Here is a 26,253-nt window from a genome sequence, read left to right as displayed (position 1 = left end):
CATCTTCTTACAGATTTACATTTGCAGCAAATACAGAGTCTGTTTTATTTAAGTGAGGGATGACTGAACTCTGAGTGGAACAAGCTCTTGGACATGTTACCATCCTTCCTCCTCCTTCCCACATTTCCTCAGCAATTGTGGATAGAGAGATCAGTGTGCTGTAGGCCCTGGGTTTTGTTTTTGTTTTTTGTTTTTGTTTTTTTTTTTTTAGATGGAGTCTCGTTCTGTTACCCAGGCTGGAGTGCAGTGGCATGATCTTGGCTCACTGTAACCTCTGCCTCCCGGGTTCAAGCAGTTCTCTGCCTCAGCCTCCCAAGTAGCTGGGATTACAGGCGCCCGCCACCATGCCTGGCTAATTTTTGTATTTTTTAGTAGAGACCTGGTTTCACCATCTTGGCCTTGAACTCCTGACCTCATGATCCACCCGCCTTGGCCTCTCAAAGTTCTGGGATTACAGGTGTGAGCCATCGCGCCTGGCAGTCCTGGTTTCTTCTTAGTTTTATTGGTCCGTATTTTGATCAGCACAGTCACTTTTTTGTTCTCTTTCCTGGTAAGCAGGGAGTCAAAACAATAGCAAGAAAATGCCAGAAATAGAATTTCTACCAATTTGTAAACCCTAGGCTCATGTACCTGGCTCACTGTAGGATGAGTAGATGGGTGAATGAATGGATAAAAAAGGAAGTTTGTTCACTGGAGAGGAGATGAATATCAGTAAGTTTCATGTAACAGTGATCAGAAATAAAGGCAGTTATAAGTGTGACCACTCTGTTCTCAGAATCTTTCTTCCAAGGGCCCCTGGAACTTTTGACTGTCTCTTGTTATCCTTGCTTCTCCTCCCCTCTTTCTCAGTACCATATATCTGTCTGAGTGCCAAATTCAAAGCACAATTAAATTACAGTCTACCCTCTTCCCTCCTCTCTTCACTTGTGACCTCCTACTCATCATTTGGATCGTGGCTCAATTGCCACCTCCTCAGGGAGTCTTCTTGGACCTTATTTCCATACAGAGAGGTTCCACACTGTACCTCTCCTTCATAGCACTTTTTAATTGTATTTTTTTAACTTTTTTTTTTTTTTTTTTTTTTGAGACGGAATCTCACTCTGTCACCTAGGCTGGAGTGCAGTGGTGCAATCTTGGCTCACTGTAACCTCTGCCTCCCGGGTTCCAATGATTCTCGTGTCTCAGCCTCCCAAGTAGGTGGAACTACAGGCCAGTGCCACCATGCCCAGCTAATTTTTGTATTTTTAGTAGAGACGGGGTTTCACCATATTGGCCAGGCTGATGTCGAACTGCTGACCTCAAGTGATCTGCCTGCTTCAGTCTCCCAAAGTACTGGGATTACAGGCGTGAGCCACCGTACCTGGTCTATTTTTTTTTATTTTATTTGTGTGATTATTTGATAAATATCTGTCTTCTCCACTAGACTGCTCTGCAAGGCAGGAGCCATGTGCTTACCATATAGTTTGCATTCAGGAAACATTTATTAAATGAACACTGTTATTTTCTGAGCCCCATGGAACCATGTTCAGTTGTGAGTAAAGACTTGCCCGCGGTGGCTCACGCTTGTAATCCCAGCACTTTGGGAGGCCGAGGCGGGCGGATCACGAGGTCAGGAGATCGAGACCACGGTGAAAGCCCATCGCTACTAAAAGTACAAAAAAATTAGCCGGGCGTGGTGGCGGGCGCCTGTAGTCCCAGCTACTCGGAGAGGCTGAGGCAGGAGAATGGCGTGAACCCGGGAGGCGGAGCTTGCGAGAAAATCCGTCTCAAAAAAAAAAAAAAAAAAAGACTTGCCCTCCACCCTAGCCATAGTCTGTTTCCATGAGGGTGCCTAACCTTCTCTGCCTCAGAGTTTTCTCCCAGACACCTTCATTACTATTGTCTCCATTATCTTTGGAGGCCAATAGCCCATTTCCCAGACTTTCTGGAAAAGAGAGAAGTTGGCTCCTTTGTCACTTTTTTTTTTTTTTTTGAGATGGAGTCTTGCTCTGTCACCCAGCTGGAGTGCAGTGACCTGATCTCAGTTCACTGCAACCTCCATCTCATGGGTTCAAGCTATTCTGCCTCAGCCTCCCGAGTAGCTAGGATTACAGGCGCATGACACCACGTCCAGCTAATTTTTTTATTTTTAGTAGAGACAGGGTTTCACCATGTTGGCCAGGCTGGTCTTGAACTCCTGAACTCCGGAGATCTGCCTGCATTGGCCTCCCAAATTGCTGGGATTATAGGTGTGAGCCGCTATACCCTGCCTCTTCTTTGTCACCTCTTATCACATCTTCCAGGTGGTCCCAACACCTCACAAGCTCACCTGTCGAAAATCTAGGGGATTTTGTCCTTACATCCTCATTTTAGCACAATTGCCAAAACCCTCCAGGACCTTACATTAGCAGAGGATGCCAAGCGTAGTTAAAACTCTCCCTTGTTTGCTTTTCCATGACTCTCCTTTCCACCACTCACTTTGCTGCCAACTTTGTATGTTGTATTAGTCCCTTCTCAGGCTGCTATGAAGAAATACCCAAGACCGGGTAATTTAAAAAGGAAAGAGATTTGATTGACTCACAGTTCTACATGGCTGAGGAGGCCTCAGGAAACTTACAGTCATGATGGAAGGGAAACCAAACACATCCTTCTTTACGTGGTGGCAGGAGAGAGAAGAATGAGAGCTGAGTGAAGGGGGAAGCCCCCTATAAAACCATCAGATCTCATGAGGACTCACTATCACGAGAATAGCATGGGGGAAACTGCCCTTATGATTCAATTACCTCCTACAGGGCCCCTCCCACCACAAGTGGGGATTATGGGAACTACAATTCAGGATGAGATTTGGGTGGGGCCACAGTCAAACCATATCATACATGCTTCTGTCACTGCTGTTATGCTGTGTTGTAATTTGTTTCCGTGTCTTTAACTCCTCCAAGACTGTGAGCTCCACAAGAGCAGCTGCTATTTATTTTTGGCTCCCTAGCACCTAGCACAATGCTAGGCACAGAGTAGGTGCTTGATAAATGTCTGTTGGACAGAACGGAATGGATGATGCTTAGAAACTTGAGGGAATCACCTCCATTCTGACTTAGACATCAACACGCTTAACAATGTTATTTCTAAAGTCCTAAACTTAGAACCGCCTACCCTTGGACACCTGCCCCTTGCTCTCATTCCTGTAGAACTCCATCATAGCCAAGGAGACTTTGGATGCAAGGGACAGAAATCCACTGACACCCAAATTGAATAGATTATTGAGAGATAGAGAGAGAGGACTTGTGGAAACCCAGGAAGAGGTGATCCATCAAATCTCAGGAAGGGCAGGGATGGGGCAGCCCTAGAGCCTTCAGCAACAAGAGTTCGTGGGCCTTTATTAACCCTAGCGCTCTGCCATGAATCTCTTTGACTGAGCTCAGCTCCCTTCATAGGGCAGCTTCATTGGGTTCTTGGCCACTCACTGACTAGGTGGCCCAATTCCAAAGTCCAGGGACAGGAAACAGCCCTTGGCTTCTCCTCCTGAGGAAGACATCTATCCAGTTCCAATCAGTCATGGTTGGGGTTGGGATGGGGAGGCAAAATCACATGGACTTCAGAGCTACTCTTTTCAAGTGCTCTAGGCAAGTCTGATTAAGCCAGAAAAGGTTGGCTGCTCTTCACAAAGAGGCACAGTAAATGCCAGGCTAACTCACTCCCACAGGAACCTCTTACCTGTCCTTTTCTCCCACCTGTTTCCCAATCCAGCATGTGCCTGGGAAAGGACTGCAGTTGACAGAGGATTGCAGCTGTCCTTTGTCAGACTGTGTGGGCCTGTGCTGTAAATGAGTGGCCTCAATGGGGGCTGCTGCAGCCTGTGGGAGGTGCACTGGGTGGTTAGAGTTAGCTCTGCAGGTACTGGGTTGGGGGCCAGGAGGGTTGGGGATTGAGATTGGGGAAACACAGTCCAGGGCTTCTTCCCTAGGCAGACAGGTTGAGCGAGAGGAATGACAACATGAGTCCAGGGGGCAGGTCAGAGGAAGCAAGCAGATGCTCCAGTTGTGAGCCTGTAGCAAAGCAGGTTAGCACCACCCAAAATAGCTCTGTCAAAGGTCCCTTACCGCCTCGTGTTGGCCAATTTCCGTGACCCTCAGGTTTCCCTGCTGGGTTTCTCCATGGACTCTGACACTGTCCCCCAGTTCCTTTCCTAACAGTCTTTCTTGGGCTCTCCGGATGTTTCTTTTTTTCTGTTTCTCATCTCACAAATGAAAGAGTGCCTCTTGTTCTCTTGTACTGTTTCCACCATTTCTTTACCAGGCTCCTGATTTCGGTCTTCTTTCTCAAAAGGGTAGTGCGTGGTAAGACATTTGGGCTCTGCTGTTTGCGAGGTGTATGACCTCTGTTGCTCTGTTGACTTCATTCTTCCTAAGCTTCATTTTCCCAGGCTATAAATGTGGGACTGTTAAGAGTTCCTACTTTAGACCGGGCATTGTGGCTGAAGCCTGTAATCCCAGCACTTTGTGGGGCCACGGCAGAAGGAACACCAGAGGCCAGATGTTCAAGACTAGCCTGGGCAACATAGTAATACCCTGTCCCTCAGAAAAGAGTTCCTACTTCATGAGGGTTGTTATGTGGAATAAATAAACTCATGTAAGTAAAAGGCTTAGTATGGGCCAGGCGCGGTGGCTCACGCCTGTAATCCCAGCACTTTGGGAGGCCAAGGTGGGCAGATCATGAGGTCAGGAGATTGAGACCATCCTGGCTAACACGGTGAAACCCTGTCTCTACTAAAAATACAACAAATTAGCTGAGCGTCGTGGCATGCACCTGTAGTCCCAGCTACTTGGGAGGCTGAGGCAGGAGAATTGCTTGAACCCGGGAGGAGGAGGCTGCAGTGAGCCAAGATCACACCACTGCACTCCAGCTGGGGCAACAGAGCGAGACTCCATCTCAAAAAAACATGCTTAGTATGGGGTCTGGAGTGTACTAAGTACTCGGTGAAAGTCAGCTGCTGTTACTTTCCCTCTCATGTGGTTTCTAGGAGACCTTCTCCCCTCCCCTCATTTCAACTATCTCCTGTAGAATGACCTCCCAATCTGACTGTTCGGTCTGAGCTCCAGAGTTTCACCTGCATGTCGAATGGCAGTGAAGGGCAGAGGAAAAAGCATGGCCTCAAGTGATGGCAGGTAAAGGCTTGTTCCTGTTCAGCACTCACAACTGTAAACTTTGCACAAGTGATTTCATCCCAACACGTGTTCATCCACTCATCCATAAGTAGAATATTGACACTCGCTTTGCTGAAGTAGAATAAATTTTGCCTTGTCTATTCCATCCATGGCACTTACCATGCTCTAGAATTGCATCTTTCCATGCACTTCCCCAGCTGAAAGGAAAGTGAGGTCCTTGCCAGCAGGAGCCTCCGCCTCCTTTCTCCTCAGTCTATTCCTTGCCCCAGCCGTCTCCTAGCACAGGCTCAATAACATCAGTTCCTCATTCACTTTCTCTCCTCCTATACCCCTTTGACTTCTCAAGATCAATATGTACCAAACCAAACAACTAGTCATTGTCTTCACTAGACCTGACCCATTAATTTAACAAACAATTATTAAGTGCCAGGGTTAAGGGTTGAGACAGAAAGAAGATAGTTGAGACATTGTCTCATTGACGGAAATGTTCACTGTCTACTAGGGAGATAGATAATGACACTGGAATATGTATTTGAGACAGGATTACAGACATTTATCAGGAGGCCCCAAGCATGGAGAAGGAATGTTTCTGACTACAGGGGTTGGAGAAGGCCTCTCAGAGAAGGTGATAATTATCCTGGGTCCTGATGAAAGAGTAGAAATTTGCCAGGCAGAGAAGATTGACAGATGGCTACAAGAGTGGTGTGATGGGGCATGAACTAACATGGTATGTTCAGCTGGAATGGAGGGCTGACACCATTTTCACCCATTTTCTTAAGTGGAAATTTGACACATACACAAGAATAGAAAAAAAATAGTATAACACCCAAATAGGATAAAACACCCAGGTGATCACCCAGCTTCAACAACTATCAACTCATGGACAATCTTTTTCTACCTATATCCTTACTCACTAAACCCCCATACCATTATTTTGACACAAATCTCAGACATCGAATAATTTCATTTGTAAATATTTTTTGGTTCTACATGCTATAACAATTCTGTGAAAAAAAATTTTAAATAAATAAATACTTCAGTAACTTAAAAAGTTAAAGTATATCCACTTTTTGTCCTTAAAAAGGAGTCATACATAGCATACTCTAACACTGCAACTTGTTTGTTTTATTTGTATCTTAGCCATCTATCTGGTGACTGCACTGTATCAGGATATGTAGAATTGCCTTCCTCTTTTAGGGGACTGCCTAGTATTCCATTTGTAAATATATCAGAGTTAACCTAGCCAGTCACCAGCTGATGGGCATTTAGGTTGTTCCCAACCTCCTAACATAAAAACAAAGCTGAGAGAACACCCTTAAATATACATCTTTGCTACCTATGGGGATTCTTGGATGTGGAATTAAATTCCATTACATTCTTAGATGTAGGTTACATTGTTGGATGTAGAATTGCTGAGATCTTGTGCACATGGATTCTGAAAGGTGCTCCCTATTTGGCCCAACAGGTGCTTTAAATGATATGACAAGGATGCTTTCTCTCTGTTGTCCAGGCTTTTGACACTTTGGAGTTCTCTTTCTGTCCCTTCCTCCATTTACTCAGTGACATATCATACCAATTCAACTACCCCCAGCGTCCTCCCTCCATGTCCACTGCTGTGGTCCTGGGTCAGGCCTGAGTGCTTGCTTTCTTTTTTTTTTTTGAGATGAAGTTTCGCTCTTGTCGCCAAGGCTGGAGTGCAGTAGTGCAATGTCGGCTCACTGCAACCTCTGCCTTCCAGGTTCAAGCGATTCTTGTGCCTCAGCCTCCCGAGTAGCTGGGATTACAGGCATGCGCCATCATGCTTGGCTAGTTGTATTTTTAGTAGAGATGGGGTTTCACATGTTGGACAGGCTGGTCTCGAACTCCTGACATCAAGTGATCCGCCCGCCTCGGCCTCCCAAAATCCTGGGATTACAGGCGTGAGCCACCACGCCCAGCCAGGCTGGCATGCTTTCTTGTCAGGACAGTTGTGGCTATCAAGTCAGCATGTATTCTAATCATCTGCCAAAGCGAACATCCTAAAACAGGAACTAAATCATTCTCTTACTTAAACACCTCTGTTGGTGTCTCATCTACATTATTAAAAATCTAACTCCTTAGCCTGCCTGCAGTGCACTCTTGTTTGTCCCCAGATTCTCACTTATTTCTGATATACCTTAGGCTTAACTGAAACTGGATTCTGGTGCCTTACTTGGGACCTTATTCACCCATTCCCTCCTTTTTCTGCTTGTAGAAAAGTCTTGCTCATCCTTGAAGGTAAACTTAAACTCCATCTCCTCCATAAAGCCACACAGTGTAAGGGCCACTGGTTTTGGACTCAGGTTGACTTGGATTCTTATACTGTTTCTCTTTTGGGGGAGATGTCATTTAATTCTTCTGAAACTCAGAGTTTTCATCTGTTACAGAAAGACAAAAATACCTACCTTGGTGGATGATTGTGAGGCTCAGGGATGACGGGAATATAGTAGGAGCTGAATTAAAAGCAATTCTGATTATTTCCGTGGTCACTATTGCCGCCCCACCGCACTCAAGCAGCCCCTGGTGCTACACCAGCTACATTTGCTTTGTGTGACAGCAGGTTGTGGACAAGACAGCCTTGACCACTAGACTGCAAGCTCGCTGTGGGCCGGGCTCACGATTCACCCCCGGATCTCCCAGCCCTGGCACCGAGCCGGCACTGGGGGCGCTCCATGCCTGCAGAATAAGTGGAGAAAGCGACAGGGATAAACGCAGAAAAACAAGCACAGACAGACGGAGAGAGGGCAGACTGGGAGGCAGGTTTTTCCGAGAGTCTCCACCGAAGAACAGAGAGGGCGGAGTCAGAATCGGGGGCGGGGGCCTCGCTCGGGAGGTGGGGCCTGGTTCGGGGGCGGGTCTTGGCGCGGACCACTCCCCGGTCCGTCCGTGAACGTGCTCCGCGGGCTCAGTCCGCCCGCCGCTGTGTCCCGGCGTGCAAGTGAGCTTTTGGCTGCCCCGCGGGCCGGGGTGCGGAGCCGACATGCGCCCGCTGCTCGGCCTCCTTCTGGTCTTCGCCGGCTGCACCTTCGCCCTGTACTTGCTGTCGACGCGACTGCCCCGCGGGCGGAGACTGGGCTCCACCGAGGAGGCTGGAGGCAGGTGCGTGGCGGGAATCCGGGTTCGGGTCAGAGGAAGGGAGCCGGGTCCGAGGACCGGGGCTGGGAATCGGAGATTCGGAGATTCGGGTTCCGGTGTCGGAGGCGTTGGGAATTGAGGTTCACTTATCGGACTGGAATCCGGGTCTGGTATCCGGGCCCGCGTCCGCACGGTCTCGGACAGGTGGGTGGATGGGAGCCCGGCTCCGGCCCTGACTGGGACCTGTGTGGTGCCGGCTGCGGGGTGTGCAGGGCGTCACGCCGCGGTGCCTTTGGTTGGATGGATTTGCCGAGAGAGACGCAGCGCTGAGCCTGCCCGCGCAGTTGCTTTCCCAGTCCCAGTCCTGGGCCCCATTTCCAGCCCACCTTCGCCCCCGTGCGGGCCCCCAGCCCCTTCAAGTCCACTTTCAACTGCCTCTCCTCCTCCCCACCCCACTTACGTCAGGTCTGCCCTTGAGACTTTAGACATTAGATCTTCAGGAGAAATGTTGCATAGACAACTTTAAATTATTCACGAATTATCGGCTCTGCCCCTGCTCCTGGTTCTCTCTACTTTTACCTTTTTTTTTTTTTTTCTCCTGAGACGGAGTCTCGCTCTGTCACTCAGGCTGGAGTGCAGTGGCGCGATCTCAGCTCACATTAACCTCCTCCTCCTGGGTTCAAGCGATTCACCTGCCTCAGCTTCCCAAGTAACTGGGACTACAGGCGCGCGCCACCACGGCCGGCTAATTTTTGTATTTTTAGTAGAGACGGGGGGGGGGGGGTCTCACCATGTTGGCCAGGCTGGTCTCGAACCCCTGACCTCAGGTGATCCGCCTGCCTCAGCCTCCCAAAGTGTTGGGATTACAGGCGTGAGCCATCGCGCCTGGCCTCCGTTTCCCCTTCTAATGAACGACTGGTCGAGGCAGGAGGCAGAGCCATACTTCACCTGGCCGGTTTTTGTGAGTGCTGCATACTCTTTATAAAGTGCATGGAAGTGTGCCTAGTACAGCATTGCGTAGTTAAGGGAATTACTGATATTTGACTATTAAGGCAGCTGTTTTCAGTTATTTTATTCTTTTGGTATAGCTAAGAAGGCTCTGCTGTGGGTGTTGGACATACCAAGAGAAGCATTCTCATGAGAAGTAGGAGGGTTTGCTCATGATTAATCAGTGATGGATTCAAGGACTGTTCAGATGGCAGAGGCAAGGTAGCCTTTATACTATAACCCTTGGACAGGATTCAAAGTGCATTGAGGACCAGATTAAGAGCAGAGTTAAATAGTAGGCTCTTTGAAAGGGTTCGATTCAAGCCTGACATATTATCAAAAAAGTTACGTTTATCCTATGGGATAGATATACTTTCCTGAAGAATCTTTAATTGGCTTTATAGTGAATGCTAAAATGTCGTTTTACTTGGCACCTCAGGAACAGTTTGAAGTCTGAATTGTTCTTGGTTTGTGGGGGAGGCAGTGTCCTTGAAAGGAAGGCAATTTAGGACGTTTAGAATTTCCCTGGAAATGAATCTATTTGCCTCTTAAGAACAGATTCTAAAATCCCAGAGCTAGAGGGGAACTTAATGACTATTGAGCACCAACCCCTCATTTTTTAGATAAGGAAACAGACTCAGGGACTAGTCCAAGGACATACAACAGAAAGTAGCAGGGTTGGGATGTAACCCAGGTCTCTTGCTTCCAAACTAGGGCTCTCCTGTCTGTCTCTGCAACGTCGTATCAGGTCATCTGTCATTGGGAGTGTATGTGTTCCCAGCAGACCAGATGATGGGCATATTTATAAACCTACTCTGAGAAGAAGACACAGCGAGTGACTTTCATGGGCACTGGACTGATCTGAACTCATGTTTCCATCTGCTTTTCCAAATCCCCAGGTCACTGTGGTTCCCCTCCGACCTGGCAGAGCTGCGGGAGCTCTCTGAGGTACTTCGAGAGTACCGGAAGCAGCACCAGGCCTACGTGTTCCTGCTCTTCTGCAGCGCCTACCTCTACAAACAGGGCTTTGCCATCCCCGGCTCCAGCTTCCTGGTCAGTGTCCTGCCCTCCCTCCAACCCTGTTTCCTTATCTGTAAAATTTGGATACTCCCCTGTAACCTCATGGGATTGTTGTGTGGGGATGATTAAACGTGACAGTGGGTGTAGTGGGGCTGGCACACAGTGGCCCTCAGTGCCTACTGAGGGATTGAGCACCAAAGCGGGAGACAGTAACAGCTTGCTTTTGTACTGCTTCCCTCTCCCACCCCAGCCTGTTTCTCTCCTCTAGGCTGAGGCTGGACCTGCTCAAACAGTTTCCTTGTCGGAAACTAGAAGAAAAGCAAACATGTCCAAGAGAGGCAGGGGAGGTGTGTGGGGCTCGGGGTCAGGGGCTGACTCCTTGAGGCTGCCCTGTGTCTGTCTTCTGTCTTGAACTGATCCCTCTTCAGGGCAGACAGCCAGCTGCTGCTTGGTGGGGGCTCCACATCCAGACCTGAGGGTGAACCCTGACTCTGCCTGCTGTGCTCTTGGGGAAGATACTTAATCCCTCGCCTGTAGAATGGGGCAAGGATGGCATGACTCAGGGATGTAGTGAGGATTACACAGGACATGTAGTCAAGCACTTAACACAATGCTCAGCGGCTCCCACACTTCCCACTTCCAAGGCTTCCTTTTACTTTCTCTCTTGGATTCCATGTTTTGTCAGGATGATGTCTACCAGCCAGAATGCATTTAGGAAGTATTGGTTCACTTTTCCCTTTTTCTTAAACCAAGACGTCTTCAAGTGTCGGCTGGAGCTCTGGTCAACATGGAACCCCCGGTATTAGCATACTACATAGATGTAATTCCAACAAAAAGCAAAGAAACAAGACATCTTACATAGCTTGTGTGGTCTTATCAAGGGAAAATTCATGGTTTGTGTTCATCTTTTGAAATAGTAAAAATAACTTGTGAGTTTCATTTCTACTTTCTTGGAGCCTCAGTAATTGCAGAATCTACCACAGCCACAGATCCCATTTAATTCTCTCCTGCCCCCTGAGGCTTTTATCCTTATCCTCATTTTCAAGGTGAAGAGACTGATGCCAGATGTAGTTCCTAGCCTTTTCATAATTTTTCATTCACCTCTTTAAATGGCAATTGGGACCTGGGGCAGTGGCTCACGCCTGTAATCCTAGCACTTTGGGAGGCTGAGGTGGGAGGATCACTTGAGTCCAGGAGTTTGAAACCAGCCTGGGCAACACAGTGAGACCCCATCTCTACAAAAAATTTTAAAAAGTAGGTGGATGTGGTGGTGTGTGCCTACAGTCCTAGCTGCTTTGGAGGCTGAGGCAGGAGGATCGCTTGAGTCCAGGAGTTCGAGGGTGCAGTGAGCTATGATGATGTCACTGTACTCTGGCCTGGGTGACAGAGCGAGATCCTGTTTCTTAAAAATAAATAAATAAATAACGCAACTGGGTTTTAGCTGGGAAAAGGCAGTGAAGGAGGAGGGAACCTACGACTCTCAGGCTCCAAGATGAGGTGCCTGGTAGCTGCCAGATGTTCACATGCCTGAGGGTTTGTTTTCTTTGCAGAATGTTTTAGCTGGTGCCTTGTTTGGGCCATGGCTGGGGCTTCTGCTGTGCTGTGTGTTGACCTCGGTGGGTGCCACATGCTGCTACCTGCTCTCCAGTATTTTTGGCAAACAGTTGGTGGTGTCCTACTTTCCTGATAAAGTGGCCCTGCTGCAGAGAAAGGTAAGGGGAGGGGTCACATCTGAGAGCTGGGACCCCAGAGAGTCACTACGTGCATGGCCTTGAGAGAAGCGAGTGGCAGGGATTTCCCACAGTACTCTTCCACGCTGTCTCAGGAGGTCCTAGGGGTTCTTTTGATGTCTTCAGGAGACATAGACTTGGGATCAAATCCCAGCTCCATCATTACCTGCTCTGTGACTCCGGGAAAGTTCTTGACTTCTGTGATCCTCAGCACCTCTATTTTAAAATGAGGAAAACAGTCTCTCCCTGGAGGGTTGTTGGAAGAATTGGGAACAGATTATGTAAAGTGTCTAGAATAGTGCCTGGCACCAGCAGGTTTTCAATACCTGGAGACCCTTTCTGCTTCTTAACAGCTTTCTTCTCTTTGGCTACAGGTAGAGGAGAACAGAAACAGCTTGTTTTTTTTCTTATTGTTTTTGAGACTTTTCCCCATGACACCAAACTGGTTTTTGAACCTCTCGGCCCCGATTCTGAACATTCCCATCGTGCAGTTCTTCTTCTCAGTTCTTATCGGTAAGATGCTAGTGGGGTAGGTTTGAGTCTTCAGAGCTGTCCCGTTGGGGGTCTGCCCTGGGTTATTGGCCACGTGAGCACGTGCCTGCTTCTGAGAACACAGGCTCACAAAGTGTGACTTCAAGCCTTATGATCTAAAGAAATGATTCCTGATTTCAGATCTGCTCAGGCTTCAACATGAAAACCCATAAAAATACTTTTGGACTAAATAAAGATTGCCCATTGCATGGCTGTATGCACTAGGCACTGGGATTAGAAGAGATGGTCTGTGTAAAGTACACAAATTGGCCCATAGTAAGTACTCAGTAAATGCTAGCAGGAAGAGCAGGGTTGGAATGAGGGTATGTGTCCATGAGTTTTGAGTGGGGACAGAACAAAGGAGCAGAGCAAGGGACTTCCTGTCTGGTTTTTGGCCCCGTTTTGATTAAGTTCTGCCTTAGGAATTGCTGGCATCAGTGAGGTTCCTTCCTGTCTTTTGACAATTGCACAACCTGCAGCAAGCTACTTACCCTCAGTAGGCCACCTGGCTAGGAATAGAGCAGCGTTTCTCAAAGTGTGGGCCTTGGGCCACCTTTATCAGATTGGCAGGGTCAGGGGGCTTGTTGAGAATCTAGATTTGGGGCCTACTCCAGACCTACCGAATCAGAATCTTGGGAGTGGGATCTGGGAATATGCATTTTAATCCAGTTCCTAATCAGTCATTTTCAAACTGCAAACCCAGTCGTTCTCAAACTGCAAACCTTTAAGAATCGCCTGCAAACCTATTAAAAGTCACTTGGAGGCCGGGCTCAGCGGTTCACGCCTGTAATCCCAGCACTTTGGGAGGCTGAGGCGGGCGGATCACTTGAGGTTGGGAGTTTAAGACCAGCCTGGCCAACATAGTGAAACCTCATCTCTACTAAAAATACAAAAATTAGCCTGACGTGGTGGTGTGCGTCTGTAATTCAACTACTTGGGAGGCTGAGGCAGGAGAATCACTTGAACCTGGGAGGCGGAGGTTGCAGTAAGCTGAGAGGATGACACTTCACTCCAGCCTGGGTGACAGAGTGAGGCTCCATCTCAAAAAAAAAAAAGAAAGCAAAAAAACAAACAAAAAAAACAAGCAAAACAACAAAACATCGCCTGTGGACATTTTAATCCCTAAGCTAAGGCTACAGCACACATCAACTAAACATCTCTGGGGTAGGACTCAGGGATCAGGATCTTTTAACGTTTTCCAGGTGATGCAAGTAGTTAGTCCCTAAAAGGGATTCCGCTGGATCCTGAGTTTTGCAGTCTACTGAATTAGACGATATCTAAAGTTTCTCCTTGCCTTTGACAATTATATGACCTCCAGCGAGCTACTTACTCTGAACGGGCCACTCATCCAGATAAAGGGCTGGGACTAGAGCAGTGTTTCTCGAAGTATGGGCCTTGGACCACCTTTATCAGGGTGGTAAAGTGCTAACATCCTATAAAATCAGTGTCTGCTACTTTCTCCATACTGGAAGAAAACCACCCTCCTTAAGCCTAAGGCAAGGATCTCTTTCTTTAAACCTCCCTTAGAGCCTAGAGGGAAAGACGATTCAGGGCTTCTAGGTCAAACAGCAAATCTGTGGTTGAGCAGCTGCTATTAATAGGGGATACCTGAGAGAAATGGAGATCTTAAATAGAAGCAAGATCTACCACAGCCAATTCTGGTCATATTGGCTTTCAGACAAAGTGCCTCAGGCCCTCAGCTAGTGGGGGTTTGCTGCTTCTAATTACCTAGGTGGCATGAGGCTTGGCAAGATTCTGGAGACCAGGCTTCCTGTCCCCTATCTCACAAGCTGTGTGACCCTGAGGGGTCTGGGATCTTCATCTCCTGTATACTTCCTCTCCTATAGAAGAGAAATGGACTATCAGAGGGTTCCAAACCAATCGGAATCTCAGGGTGAGAGTGGAGAAGGGGCTTTTAAAATACAGGTTCCTGGGCACTACCCCAGAACCAAGTAACCAGAATTTCTGGGCTGGAGGCCAAGGATGTGGTTTTTAACAATGTCACCAGCTGATTGTTCTGTAGCTAGCCTGTTCAGCCAGCTAGACTTTTGGAATCCAGTGGATTTGATGACATCTTTGAGACAGTGCAGAATGTGAATAGTACTTCTTTTAAAAAACTGTTTATTTGTCAGCAATGGCACTTCTCTCTTTACTTTGGCTGTTGGGTACTCAGAACCAAATTTGGGGCCCACTTTTAGCAAACAGGTGAACCTTATGCATTTTTCTACTAACTGTACTTCCTGATGTCTTGTATTCTTCTGCACACATTTTGCTTTTCCTATTTAAAATTTTATTTATTTATTTATTTTTGAGGCAGAGTCTAGCTCTATCGCCTGGGCTGAAGTGCAGTGGTAAGATCTCGGCTCACTGCCACCTCTGCCTTCCAGGTTCCAGTGATTCTCCTGCCTCAGCCTCCCGAGTAGCTGGGATTACAGGTTCATGCCACCACACCCGGCTCATTTTTGTGTTTTCAGTAGAGACAGGGTTTCACCATGTTGGCCAGGCTGATCTCGAACTCCTGACCTCAGGTGATCCACCTCGGCCTCCCAAAGTGCTGGGATTACAAGCATAAGCCATCATTCCTGGCCTTATTTTAAAATTATCTTATAGTAGCATGTATTATTTGTGTAAATATCTCAAGTTCTTTTGTTGAACAAGACAGGCATATATGGGAAGTGAGGAAAGGAGGGAAAATAATAGAAAAGAAGGAAAGAAGGGAAAGAGTTAATATGTGTAAGGGTCAAGAGTCAAGCAAAAAAAAAAAACTGTAGTCACTGTTCCTGGTGACATTTCTGAATTATTATTTTCTTAATTTTGCTGCTGCTTGTAACAGGCGGTTTTCCCTTTTCTTCTTCCAGGTTTGATCCCATATAATTTCATCTGTGTGCAGACAGGCTCCATCCTGTCAACCCTAACCTCTCTGGATGCTCTTTTCTCTTGGGACACTGTCTTTAAGCTGTTGGCCATTGCCATGGTGGCATTAATTCCTGGAACTCTCATTAAAAAATTTAGTCAGAAACATCTGCAGTTGAATGAAACAAGCACTGCTAATCATATGCACAGTAGAAAAGACACGTGATCTGGATTTTCTGTTTGCCACGTCCCTGGACTCAGTTGCTTATTTGTGTAATGGATGTGGTCCTCCAAAGCCCCTCATTGTTTTTAATTGCCTTCTATAGGTGATGTGGACACTGTGCATCAATGTGCAGTGTCTTGTCAGAAGGGACACTCTGCTCTTGAAGGTGTATTACATCAGGTTTTCAAACCAGCCCTGGTGTAGCAGACACTGCAATGGATGCCACCTAGAAAATGCTGTTTGTGGCCGGGCGTGGTGGCTCACGCCTGTAATCCCAGCACTTTGGGAGGCCAAGGTGGGTGGTTCATGAGGTCAAGAGTTCAAGACCAGCCTGGCCAAGATGGTGAAATCCTGTCTCTAATAAAAATACAAAAATTAGCCGGGCATGGTGGCAGGCACCTGTAATCCCAGCTACTCGGCAGGCTGAGGCGGGAGAATTGCTTGAACCGAGGTGGCAGAGGTTGCTGTAAGCCGATATCACACCACTGCACTCCAGCCTGGGTGATAGAGTGAGACACTGTCTTGACAAAAAAAAAAAAAAAAAAAAAAAAAAAAAAGAAAAAGAAAATTCTGTTTGTATTTTGTGGTCTAATAAGGAGCTCGGGATAGCCTGTTGTATTTGCCTCATGCCAGCCCCTGAGCTGCCTTGGGAGAAGATGCTGATTGTCCTCGTCCAGAGTACTGCTTTTGTAGAGTGACAGACTGCTGGGACAGATGTCCTCCTGTTGCATCTTTGGGGATGTTCAGTACCGATGATGACCTGGGAACCCACATCACTGACACCGCTCTTCATCTTCTGTCAGTCTCTTGAAGAGCATTTCTTTTGTACTTTTTTGCTGATGACCTACCTCTTCATAAGCCAAGTGAAACAAGTTGACGAACTGCCTAGGACTTGCACGTATTGCTCACATACATGATGATTTCTGTCACACTCTTGTGTTCAGACCCACTGACGTTACCACGTATGTCAAACCTTATGATCGCATGTCCTGACAGTTAAGCTGATTGCAAACAGACTATTAAATATGAATGGAGCAAACACTGTATGTCATGGATATGTTCTGGAGAAATTCTTACCCATCTGGATGGGGTAGGGCCCTTGACTCATCTGATTCATGACCAGGCAAACATTTTATCTGTTGTTTCTGCAGGAATCCCTTCTGTGTCATGCTGGGAGAACGGGTGCAGTATATGGGGCCATCAGGCAGTATACCCTCTGAATGTTTTTCATTTTTTTATTTGCTTAGAGTAACTAAAGAACAATTGTATCTTTTAATTTATCTTTTAATTCATCTTTTAATTCAAAGAGGAAACCTTGGCTTCTGATAACTTTGTTGTGTTGTATCTTAATGGCCTATAGCTGTCATTACTTTCTCTAGCTGCAGTACAGAATTGTAACAGACCTGGATGAATGCTTCCAAAGACAGAAGGACCTTGGCACCTAAACTGACCAGCCCTGTGATCCTACACCCCACAGGAGTAACTCATCAGGACTTACCAGACTGCTGCTCTTGGGCATCATCTGCTGGGTTGATGATTTGGTTTGGCCAAGAGTCTTGCCAAGACTTTAGGCCTCTTGTTCTACATGAATTCTTGGGAATTACTCATGTTCCATAGGAAGAGTGCATTCCCAGGTGATGGTTTTTGGTTATGGTATGATCCTTTCACACCAAGGATTTCATTGTTTAAAACGTGTTTCTTTAAAAGAAGCCTTGATAACGAGTCGGGGAAGGAGGCAGCAGACTTTGAAGACTGTGGCCTGTGGTGTTCTGGAGTAGGGAGAGGGAAGGAGAAACATGTTTTCCACATCATCGCAAGTGTATGCCCTTTGCCCCTCTTCAGGATCCTTAGATTTGCCTCCCTCCCTCCACCCCGACAATTTTGCAATAATGTGCCTTATCAGTTGTGAGTTTACAGGCAAAGCAGTTTCCCAAATAAGTGGATGTAAGTGTTCTGTGTGGTGCTTGTTTGAACATCTTGCTAACTTTCAACTACCTTTGCCAGTGGGAATTAGGATTGGCTGAAAATTGGACAGTCCAAAATGGTGTTTTAAGCTTTCCACTCTCAATGCTTCTTACCAAAATAATTTCTTGGAAGCCAGATTTTCATCTTCATTTTCTCTCTCTATTCCCTGTATAGTGGGGTCACTAGTAACAGGAGTAGCTACCAGATGGGCAGCAGGAAAGCATAGGGAAGAAGCAGAGTGCCGGTCTAACTTTTACAGAATACTCAAGAAGAGGCTGTCACCAAATAAAATGATGATTGCCCCTTCCTTTCATGGCTGTGTCAAATACAAGAATCACAGAAACTAGCTTTCTCCATTACCTGCTTTTCGTGGCTGCAGGAAACCCAGTCATGGAAAGTCTTCCTTTCCCTCAAGTTCTGACAAATGCTGAGATTATTAAGGCAGCTCTCAGGGCACAAACAGTACATTTAGAAAAAGACAGGACTAGAAAACAGTGAAGTACACTTTTTGTTTAATTCCATGCATTTGTTTGCTTTGATAGTCATTCTTGTTCCCATTGCCGTTCAATACAGAGAGGGAGCCGGCATCGGAAAACAACACTGGGAGCTGGGGACTGACAGTACAGGAGACCACAGGGGAGCCAGGTAAGGGGCTTCATTTGGAGACTTAACCACAAAAGAGAAATTCATTTGCTCCAAGTCGATAGGAGCTCAAATTACTGTAATAAAACATCAAAGAGGGTCCTCCTACTTCCAGAGTCTGGGAAGTGGTCACTCTGAAGGTGAAGAGCCACTGGGGTGATATGAGCAAGATGGGACATCTTCCTAATAGCTTGCACATGCTGGCTGGGGTTCCCTTGGCCTGCAGTCACTGGAGGACCCGGTCCACCTGGTCACTGGACAGCAGCCTGGGGCCGGGAGCCAGCAATCCCTGAGTGCTGTGAAGTGGCTCTGGAGAGCAGACCTGGGATGCTGCCGGGAGCTTCCTTACAGTGGCCTTGCCATCTGCTTAGGGCTCTGCTCTGTGAAGTCCTGCCATCGTGCCCTGGCCATGTGACAGTTAACAAAAGCCTTAACCCACCTCCTGTTTCTCAGAGCAGTGATTTCAGAGCTCCCCTCTTTAGCCACCTGTCCCTGAGAAATGCTCCAGGTTCCACAAGGGTCCTCTGCTTAGCCTAGTTCAGTCCAACTTGAATAGGCATTTGCAGTATCAGTTGTAACATGCAAACAAGCAGATTAATATGATTCTAATGTGCCAGTCTGTGAGGTTGGTAACACTAGTGGTGTGAGTATCCTAGGATATTTGTCCTATGAAATCAGCAAAGAAGAAACATTTTGCTGCCTGGAAAGGCACTAAATTCATACTGACAGTACAAGTCAAAGTCTCGAAAAGAATGTCACATTGTTTTGGTACATGAGTCTCACAGAGTCTAAGAAGCAAGTAACTGGGACTTACATTAATTTTCTGTTTATAAAAGGCGAGGGAGGAACATATTCATTCAACAGCATTAAATGATGTGAACGAAGAGACATTTTGGAATGGGATCCATCAGTGATTGGCGTTCCTTCAATTGGAATTGTCCAAAAGGGCAGTGGGTAGAGGCAAGTGGCCTTTCCCCTTTCTGTGGTACCGCCCCTGACAGCCACAGGTGGGTCCATAAGAGAACACTAGCGCGAGCCTGTCGTTCTGCCATTGGGGCTAACTCAAGCTCAAATGGCAATTCCAATCAAGTGGCAATTGTTGCTCCAAGTGCTATGTTGAGAGGTTCTGAGGCTGTGTCTAGGCTCAGTAGGAAAGATAACGATGCTCAATACATAATGTTGGTCTTGGTCTTGGAGGTGGTAGATGGTGGTAAGTGGTAGTATAATATTTTGGCTTCTGGCTCAGTGGGAAAACAAAACATAGCACACGCTACTGCAGAGCAGGGCAGGAATTCTATGGATTATAAATACTATGTTCTGGAGAATTCAGTTCCAGGAAGTTCAAGTGGGACTGTTTTAAGAAAAGGAAAAAAAATTGAGACATAAGGACATTGAAGAAAAAAAGAGTAAATCATTTGATCAAAAAGGATGCATTTATTCTTAAAGGATGCCAATGTTCCACAGTGGGAGAGGGCATTTAAAGTAGTCTGGAGGCTGGGTGTGGCAGCTCATGCTTGTAATCCCAGTACTTTGGGAGGCCAAAGCAGGAGGATCACTAGAGCCCAGAGTTCGATACCAGCCTGGGCAACACAGGGAGACCCCCATCTCTACAAAAAAAAAAAAAAAATTGTTGTGCATGGTGGCACACACCTGTGGTCCCAGCTGCTCAGGAGGCTGAGGTGGGAGGATCACTTGAGCCCAGGAGGTTGAGGCTGCAGTGAGCCATAATCATGTCACTGTACTCCAACCTGGTGACAGAGTGAGATCCTGTGCCCCCACCCCCCCCAAAAAAAGTCTGGGTTGGTGCCAGGTAAATCCCAAACCCAAGCATGTCTATTACTTAGAAAAAGAGAGGGGAATAATTTAGCATGATGAAGCTCTACAGGAGATGTCCAGTACTTACTAAATCCTACTCAAAATGTCTTTAATTCTAGAAGGATAGATTTGTTTGATGCCAACATTTTAAAATACAGTATCTCAACTTCAAGTAGCTAGATGAAGATGCTAGTTTACAATAGAGCTAGCATCTTCATCTTTCTCAGTAAGAGCTCCCCACTATCTTGCAAACAGGTCTAAACTTAAGTGGTGGTAAGGTCCGTTATCATTTCAAAGTAGATGCAGACTTCTCAGTCCTTCTGCAAAGCAATTTTAAAAGGAACTGTTATCCAGAGGATATGATCTTGAAATAGATGAAAATCAGAACCAAATGCTCATCTGCAACCCAAATTAAAACTCATCATCTTGCAGTCAGTCAAAAACAGATGCTAACAGAACATGGACATTCATCCCAAGATGGTGAAACTTTCCATCAACGAAGCAGCTTGAAATCACAGTCGTGAGGTTCCCGGAAGCACTGTTGTAACACACTTGTCAGGACTGAAGAATTAGCTCATAACTTCCCTGAGCTCTTGATTCAACACTCTTCAGATGACTGTGGAGTTGTTCTCAAAGAAACATACATCAATTCAAGATTTTCCCGGTTATCACAAGGCAGGCAGCGAAGGACCAGGCTGGGCTAGAATAGGTATTTCCCTTTTTAACCTCCACTAAGGACGTTATTCTTCTCTGAAACCTCTAGTCAATTCTACTCAAAAAAATGTGTTCAATATGGACTTTATTCAACTCTCGACTATACAGTGAATGACTGAGATTCAGCCACTACGTACTACCCTAACATACTCATAACAGTTAATCCAGATAAGGTGTATGATGACAATAGTGTAACAGATAATCAAGATGAGAATTCAAAAAAACTGATCAAAATTATGAGGTATCAGGGGTAGGTTTTCTAGGAAGACCATCACTGAAAGATGTAAGATAGAAGCTGACCCTCATGTTTCTCTGTTGCCACTAAAGGTGGGCAAGAATTGGACAAAAGTGCCAGTGTTTTATGTTGGATAGAAAGAAGACATAGAGTTGTAGCATCTCTGTTCCAAGGAATAATGAACCAGAGAGATTTACAGTACAGTGAGATCTGAAGTCAGAGGATGGAAAATATAGCCTTTCAAGATTTTTTTTTCTAGTCGTTGGTCCTCTAAGTGACCAGGCCTCCTTCTTAAAGTTCTTTAGTCTTGTTCTAGGATGACATCACAGTTAGGCATTTTATGTCATGCCCTACATGTATATACAGTAGTCCTCCCTTATCTCTGGGGGATACATTCCAAGACCCCCAGTGGATGCCTAAAAACTGATAGTACCAAACCCTATATATACTATTTTTTTTTATCTATACTTACATATCTATGATAAAATTTAATTTGCAAATTAGGCACAGCACTCTTGCCCTTTGGGGCTATTGTTAATTAAATAAGGGTACTTGAACACAAGCACTGTGATACAGTCATCTGATAACCAAGACAGTCGATCTGATCACCGAGACTGCTACTAAGTGACTAATGGATGAGCAGCATGAATATGCTGGACAGAGGGAGGATCACATCCAGGGCAGCAAGGGGCAAGATCTTATCATGCTCCTCAGAATGCCGTGCAATTAAAACTTATGAATTGTTTATTTCTGGAATTTTCCATCAAATATTTTTGGACTGCCGTTGAACGTAACTGAAACCATGAAAAGTGAAGCCATGGGTAAGAGGGGACTACTGTATACCATTTCTTTTTTTTTAGTCTCCCTGTTACTCCCCACTAGGAGAATAAAGGTGGGAGAACAAAGGGGTCTGGCAGGAAGGAGATTGCAAACTATGTTGTCAATTCTTGAATCCATGAACCCTGTGCGGAAACCCTCTAGGTCTGTTCCTCTCAGGACATTAAATCATTCTCTTTTTATTTCTAATATAGTCCCATGATTTTATTTCCTAAGAAACTTCAGAAAATTTACAGCTTTTGAACTATATGTCCATCCACTATTTGACATCCTGGGGGTCATCGGCCCACCCAGGAGCTTTCATGATCAAGTCAAAATCACAATGTATCCATTGGGCTTCAGGGCAGAACATGCATCCTCAGATGATTGTTGTACACAGAAAATTAGGGAACACAGCTAAGATCAATACCAGGGAGCTCCCAAATGGGAGTTCCATTTTCATTCCTTCATTAAAATCATAAAATCCATAATAATTCCTGGTTAGCAATAAACACAGCCATTGTGCCACATCATAAATCACACCTTCTGATCGACAGAAAATGAGAATGATAATATTATAAAATAAAATAACAATGATAATAATGCCATAACTTAAGATCTTTCTTGTAGTCCAGCTACAGAATTTTTACAAAATGGAATAATTTAATGCAAACAATACTGTTCTTTGTATAAATTAAACATTTTCCTTCATCCTATCTAAGAGCTATAAATCACAGACACTACATTTTAAATCAATGGATCAACATAAAGTGTAAACAAATGGATCAAACAAGCAAAAGGAACTCTAAATTCCCTCCTGCCTTTCCTTTTTGGCTGATGCAATCAGTGAAACCCAGAGGAGCGGCAACATTTTCATGTGCATTGGAAATGGTTTAACAGCTGTCTGTGCAAGTATTTCCTAACGTCCAACATGACGTAATGTCAAAGAGTCCAGCGAATCTAGAGAGGTCGTTTGACAGTAATCTATCTTGGAGACAGAGACAGGTACTAGGTCAAAACCTATTTGTACATAAAATTCTAAAAAAAACTTTCCTTAAGACCAAGGCACCATGAAGTACCTTGAAATGCTTTTCAGAGCCCATGACCCTGGAGACAGGCAGGACCTCATGCTTTTGGCAACGTAAAAATCTTTCCTATCCCTGCTCAGCATCCCTTGTTCTTTCCACAAATGTTCAAATCCAGTTATTTAAAACTGCATTGATTTGGAGTGAAGTAAAAGATATTTTACAAGTAGCATTGAACAAAAATGCTATTGTGCTGGCAGAGGAGTTGCCTTTTGCAAGCGGCTTGTTTTTGCCTTTATTCTGACAGTGGTAGCCAGTCATTAAGACTTCTAAGATAGGCCGGGCACAGTGGCTCACGCCTGTAATCCCAGCACTTTGGGAGGCCGAGGCAGGCGGATCACCTGAGGTCAGGAGTTTGAGACAAGCCTGGCCAACATGGGGAAACCCCGTATCTACTAAAAATACAAAATTAGCCAGGCGTGGTTGCGGGCACCTGTAATCCCAGCTACTCGGGAGGCTGAGGCAGGAGAATCCCTTGAACCTGGGAGGTGGAGGTTGCAGTGAACCGAGATTGTGCCATTGCACTCTAACCTGGGCAAAAAGAGCAAAACTCTGTCAAAAACAAACAAACAAACAAACAAAAAAAACAAAAAAAACACCAAACCAACAAACCAAAAAAAAAAAGAACTTCTAAGATAGAATGAGTTAGTGAATAAAAACAAAGGGATGGTTTGGGCTCAGACATTGTATAGACACACATACATCCTAGCTGCCTTCAAAGTCTGTTCTCCTGCTTGAATCAATATGACTCAAGTACACAAGCAACCTGGTTCCAGAGAGGCGTGATTCCATCTTCTCCATGTAGCTGAACTGAGTGATCCTGAGAATGGAGTTTTATAAATTCCACGTTCGTTTTCCTAACACCGTTGTAGATGTTCTTCCTCTCTTACCCTTTTCTCCTCCTCAGTACTGCCCCCCAACCTTTGTTCCTACAGGAAGTGGTCAGCAGGCAGAAAGGAAATGAGCTACAAGGAAATGGCACTTGAGTATGAAAGATCAACACATTGGGTCAAGGTAGCACATTTGTCAAGGTAATGACAGTGACAGCACTAAAAAGGGACGTATTTGCCAAAAACAAGATTTGACAGTATCTGTAAACCTCACTACCAACTGCTGCTTAAACATTTAAAAATGAAACCAGCTTCCATATACACAGGTTTGTTTGTTTGTTTGTCTGTTTTTCCCTCCTAGAGGAAGCACACGCCCTTGAAGACGTTGGGTGCAAGTATCTGGTCACCAGACTTTTCTAGGTCATTTCCGTAAGCCACCTGGACAAGCTGGTTGAAGTGAATATGGTCTGTTCACAAGTTGCCTGGAATTGCTTTTCCTTTGCTGTTCTTTGTGTTCTAAAATGTTCAGTGTCTTGCTCTGGCTCTTCTTTAGTCACTTATGGCCAAAAGACCTGGTCCCCTGTTCAAGCAGCAATAATACCTCCCGGCCCCACAAATTCCCAAGGATGTTGCTCCTAAATTCCACTTATTTCTTTTTTTCTGTTCTTTTCTTTTTCTTTATCCTTTTTTTTTGCAAGAAATTATTGTCTCTCTATCTCATATATAGTTCACTCTTTACAGTACAAAGTGTTAAAATGTCAAACAAAAATAAATATCAATGTTACAGTAGCTAGAATATTCAATAAAATAGATCCCTGCCATTCTTGATTGAAATGTTCAGTGAGACTTAATTTCATTTGGATATTATTTTCCAGAGATTTGCGAAGTCTCATGTTCCTGTTATTGCAGCTCATTTCTAGGGGGTGGTAAAGATGGGGTAGTCTCTCTTCCCAGACAAAATGCTGGGAGAGAGTGGGACGAGTCTGGGGGTGGGGTGGATCTGAAATGCCAGTATAGTCACGAGATCTTCAGGATGTGTATTCCTTCATTACCAGGTAGCAGAGCTGTAGTGTTTATTGGTCCTAACTGTGGCATCAGAACACTCCCCATCTGAAGAGTCACAGTCCGATTCTTCAAACTGCATAGGGTTCTGCAAAGGCAAGACAAAATAAAACCTTAATTCATTTCTATAATCACTCAGTAAATATATGTGAAACACCTCCCACACAACAGGCACTGTGCTTGGTAAGGGGGCTACAAAGGTAAATGACACCAGGTCCTGTCGTGGGGCTTATGGAGAAAGAAAACACATGATGATGATGATTGCTACGACAATAATAACAGTGCCCACCACACAACCACTTATATAGTGTTTACTATGCTCCAGGCACTGTTGTAAGTACTTTATTTATTTATTTATTTAGAGATGGAGTCTCACTCTGTCGCCCAGGCTGGAGTGCAGTGGCACGATCTTGGCTCACTGCAACCTCCGCCTCCTGGATTCAAGCGATTCTCCTGCCTCAGCCTCCTGAGCGGCTAGGACTACAGGCACGTACCACCATGCCCGGATAATTTTTTGTATTTTTAGTAGAGATGGGGTTTCACTGTGTTAGCCAGGATGGTCTTGATCTCCTGACCTTGTGATCCATCTGCCTCGGCCTTCCAAAGTGCTGGGATTACAGGCATGAGCCACTGTGCCCGGCGGTAAGTACTTTATTAATACATCTGTTAATCCATTTAGTCCCCATGATAACCCTATGAGACAGATGCTATTATCATCCCCATTTTACAGAGAGGTTAAGTGGCTCGCCAGGGTCCCACAGTAAGTGGAATACTACGATTTGCATTCAGGCAGTCAGATTCCAGGCTATACACTTACAACCACTATGCTAGCCTGCCTCTCCAAAGGCAGTCCTGAATATGAAATAAAGTGCTGTATGTCCTATGATGGCATCATCCAGGGAAGAGTCAGGGTATGGAGGCGGGAGGCTCAGACCTTTAAAATAATTTTTTTTTTTCAGAGACAGGGTCTCACTGTTGCTCAGGCTGGAGTGCAGTGGTGTGATCATAGCTCACTGCAGCCTCAAACTCCTGGGCTCAAGAGAACTTTCCACCTTAAGCCTCCCGAGTAGCTGGGACTGCAGGCATGTACCATCACACTCAGCTAATTAAAATTTTTTTTTTTGTAGAGGCAAGGTCTTGCTATGTTGCCCAGACTGATCTTGAACTCCTGACCCTAGAGTGATCCTCCTGCCTCAGCCTCCCAAAGTGCTGGGATTACAGGTATGAGCTACCACACCTGACCTGGGCTCAGACCTTTAACCATGTTGGGAGATAGGAGTGGGAGGAGGTGATGTTTGAGTTAAATCTTGACATGAAGGGTTCCTGAGCAGTTCAATGTGTGTGTGTGTCATTTGGGAGAAACCACCCTCATTTCTGGGAGCTCTGTTGATCTCTGTATGTCTACTTACTTCTTGGAGGCCTGATATGGTTTGGCTCCGTGTCCCCACCCAAATCTCATGTTGAACTGCAATTCCCAGTGTTGGGGGAGGCACCTGGTGGGAGGTGACTAG

General features: G+C 45.7%; 2 protein-coding genes across 10 annotated transcripts in view; one reads left to right on the top strand and one right to left on the bottom strand.

Annotated features, from left to right (window-relative positions):
- Positions 1–8,066: 8,066 nt before the first annotated feature.
- Positions 8,067–26,181, top strand: TMEM41A (transmembrane protein 41A). Of its 3 annotated transcripts, XM_058426169.1 has the most exons (7): positions 8,067–8,258; positions 10,121–10,274; positions 11,792–11,953; positions 12,346–12,484; positions 15,361–17,107; positions 18,117–18,188; positions 25,870–26,181. In XM_058426169.1, the coding sequence occupies exons 1-5, from the start codon at positions 8,140–8,142 to the stop codon at positions 15,579–15,581; spliced, it is 795 nt and encodes a 264-aa protein (XP_058282152.1). In that variant the 5' UTR covers positions 8,067–8,139; the 3' UTR covers positions 15,582–17,107; positions 18,117–18,188; positions 25,870–26,181. The 3 variants fall into 3 exon arrangements, with proteins under 3 accessions (XP_058282152.1, XP_058282154.1, XP_058282153.1); XM_058426171.1 differs by lacking the exons at positions 15,361–17,107; positions 25,870–26,181 and adding an exon at positions 23,786–23,901 and having other exon boundaries at positions 8,074–8,258; XM_058426170.1 differs by lacking the exons at positions 15,361–17,107; positions 25,870–26,181 and adding an exon at positions 23,786–23,885 and having other exon boundaries at positions 8,074–8,258; positions 18,086–18,188.
- Positions 24,723–26,253, bottom strand: part of MAP3K13 (mitogen-activated protein kinase kinase kinase 13) — a 200,647-nt gene continuing 199,116 nt past the window's right edge. For all 7 annotated transcript variants that reach the window (XM_058426161.1, XM_058426162.1, XM_058426164.1 and 4 more), the window contains one exon: positions 24,723–24,830. In XM_058426161.1, coding sequence (XP_058282144.1) covers positions 24,729–24,830 — 102 coding nt within the window. In that variant the 3' untranslated portion in view covers positions 24,723–24,728. The remainder of the gene's footprint in view (positions 24,831–26,253) is intronic.

Source organism: Hylobates moloch, unplaced genomic scaffold, assembly GCF_009828535.3.
Source record: "Hylobates moloch isolate HMO894 unplaced genomic scaffold, HMol_V3 SCAFFOLD_13, whole genome shotgun sequence".
NCBI lineage: Eukaryota > Metazoa > Chordata > Mammalia > Primates > Hylobatidae > Hylobates > Hylobates moloch.
The sequence above is the reverse complement of the archived record's forward strand: the minus strand, read 5'-3'. Positions and strand labels throughout refer to the sequence as shown.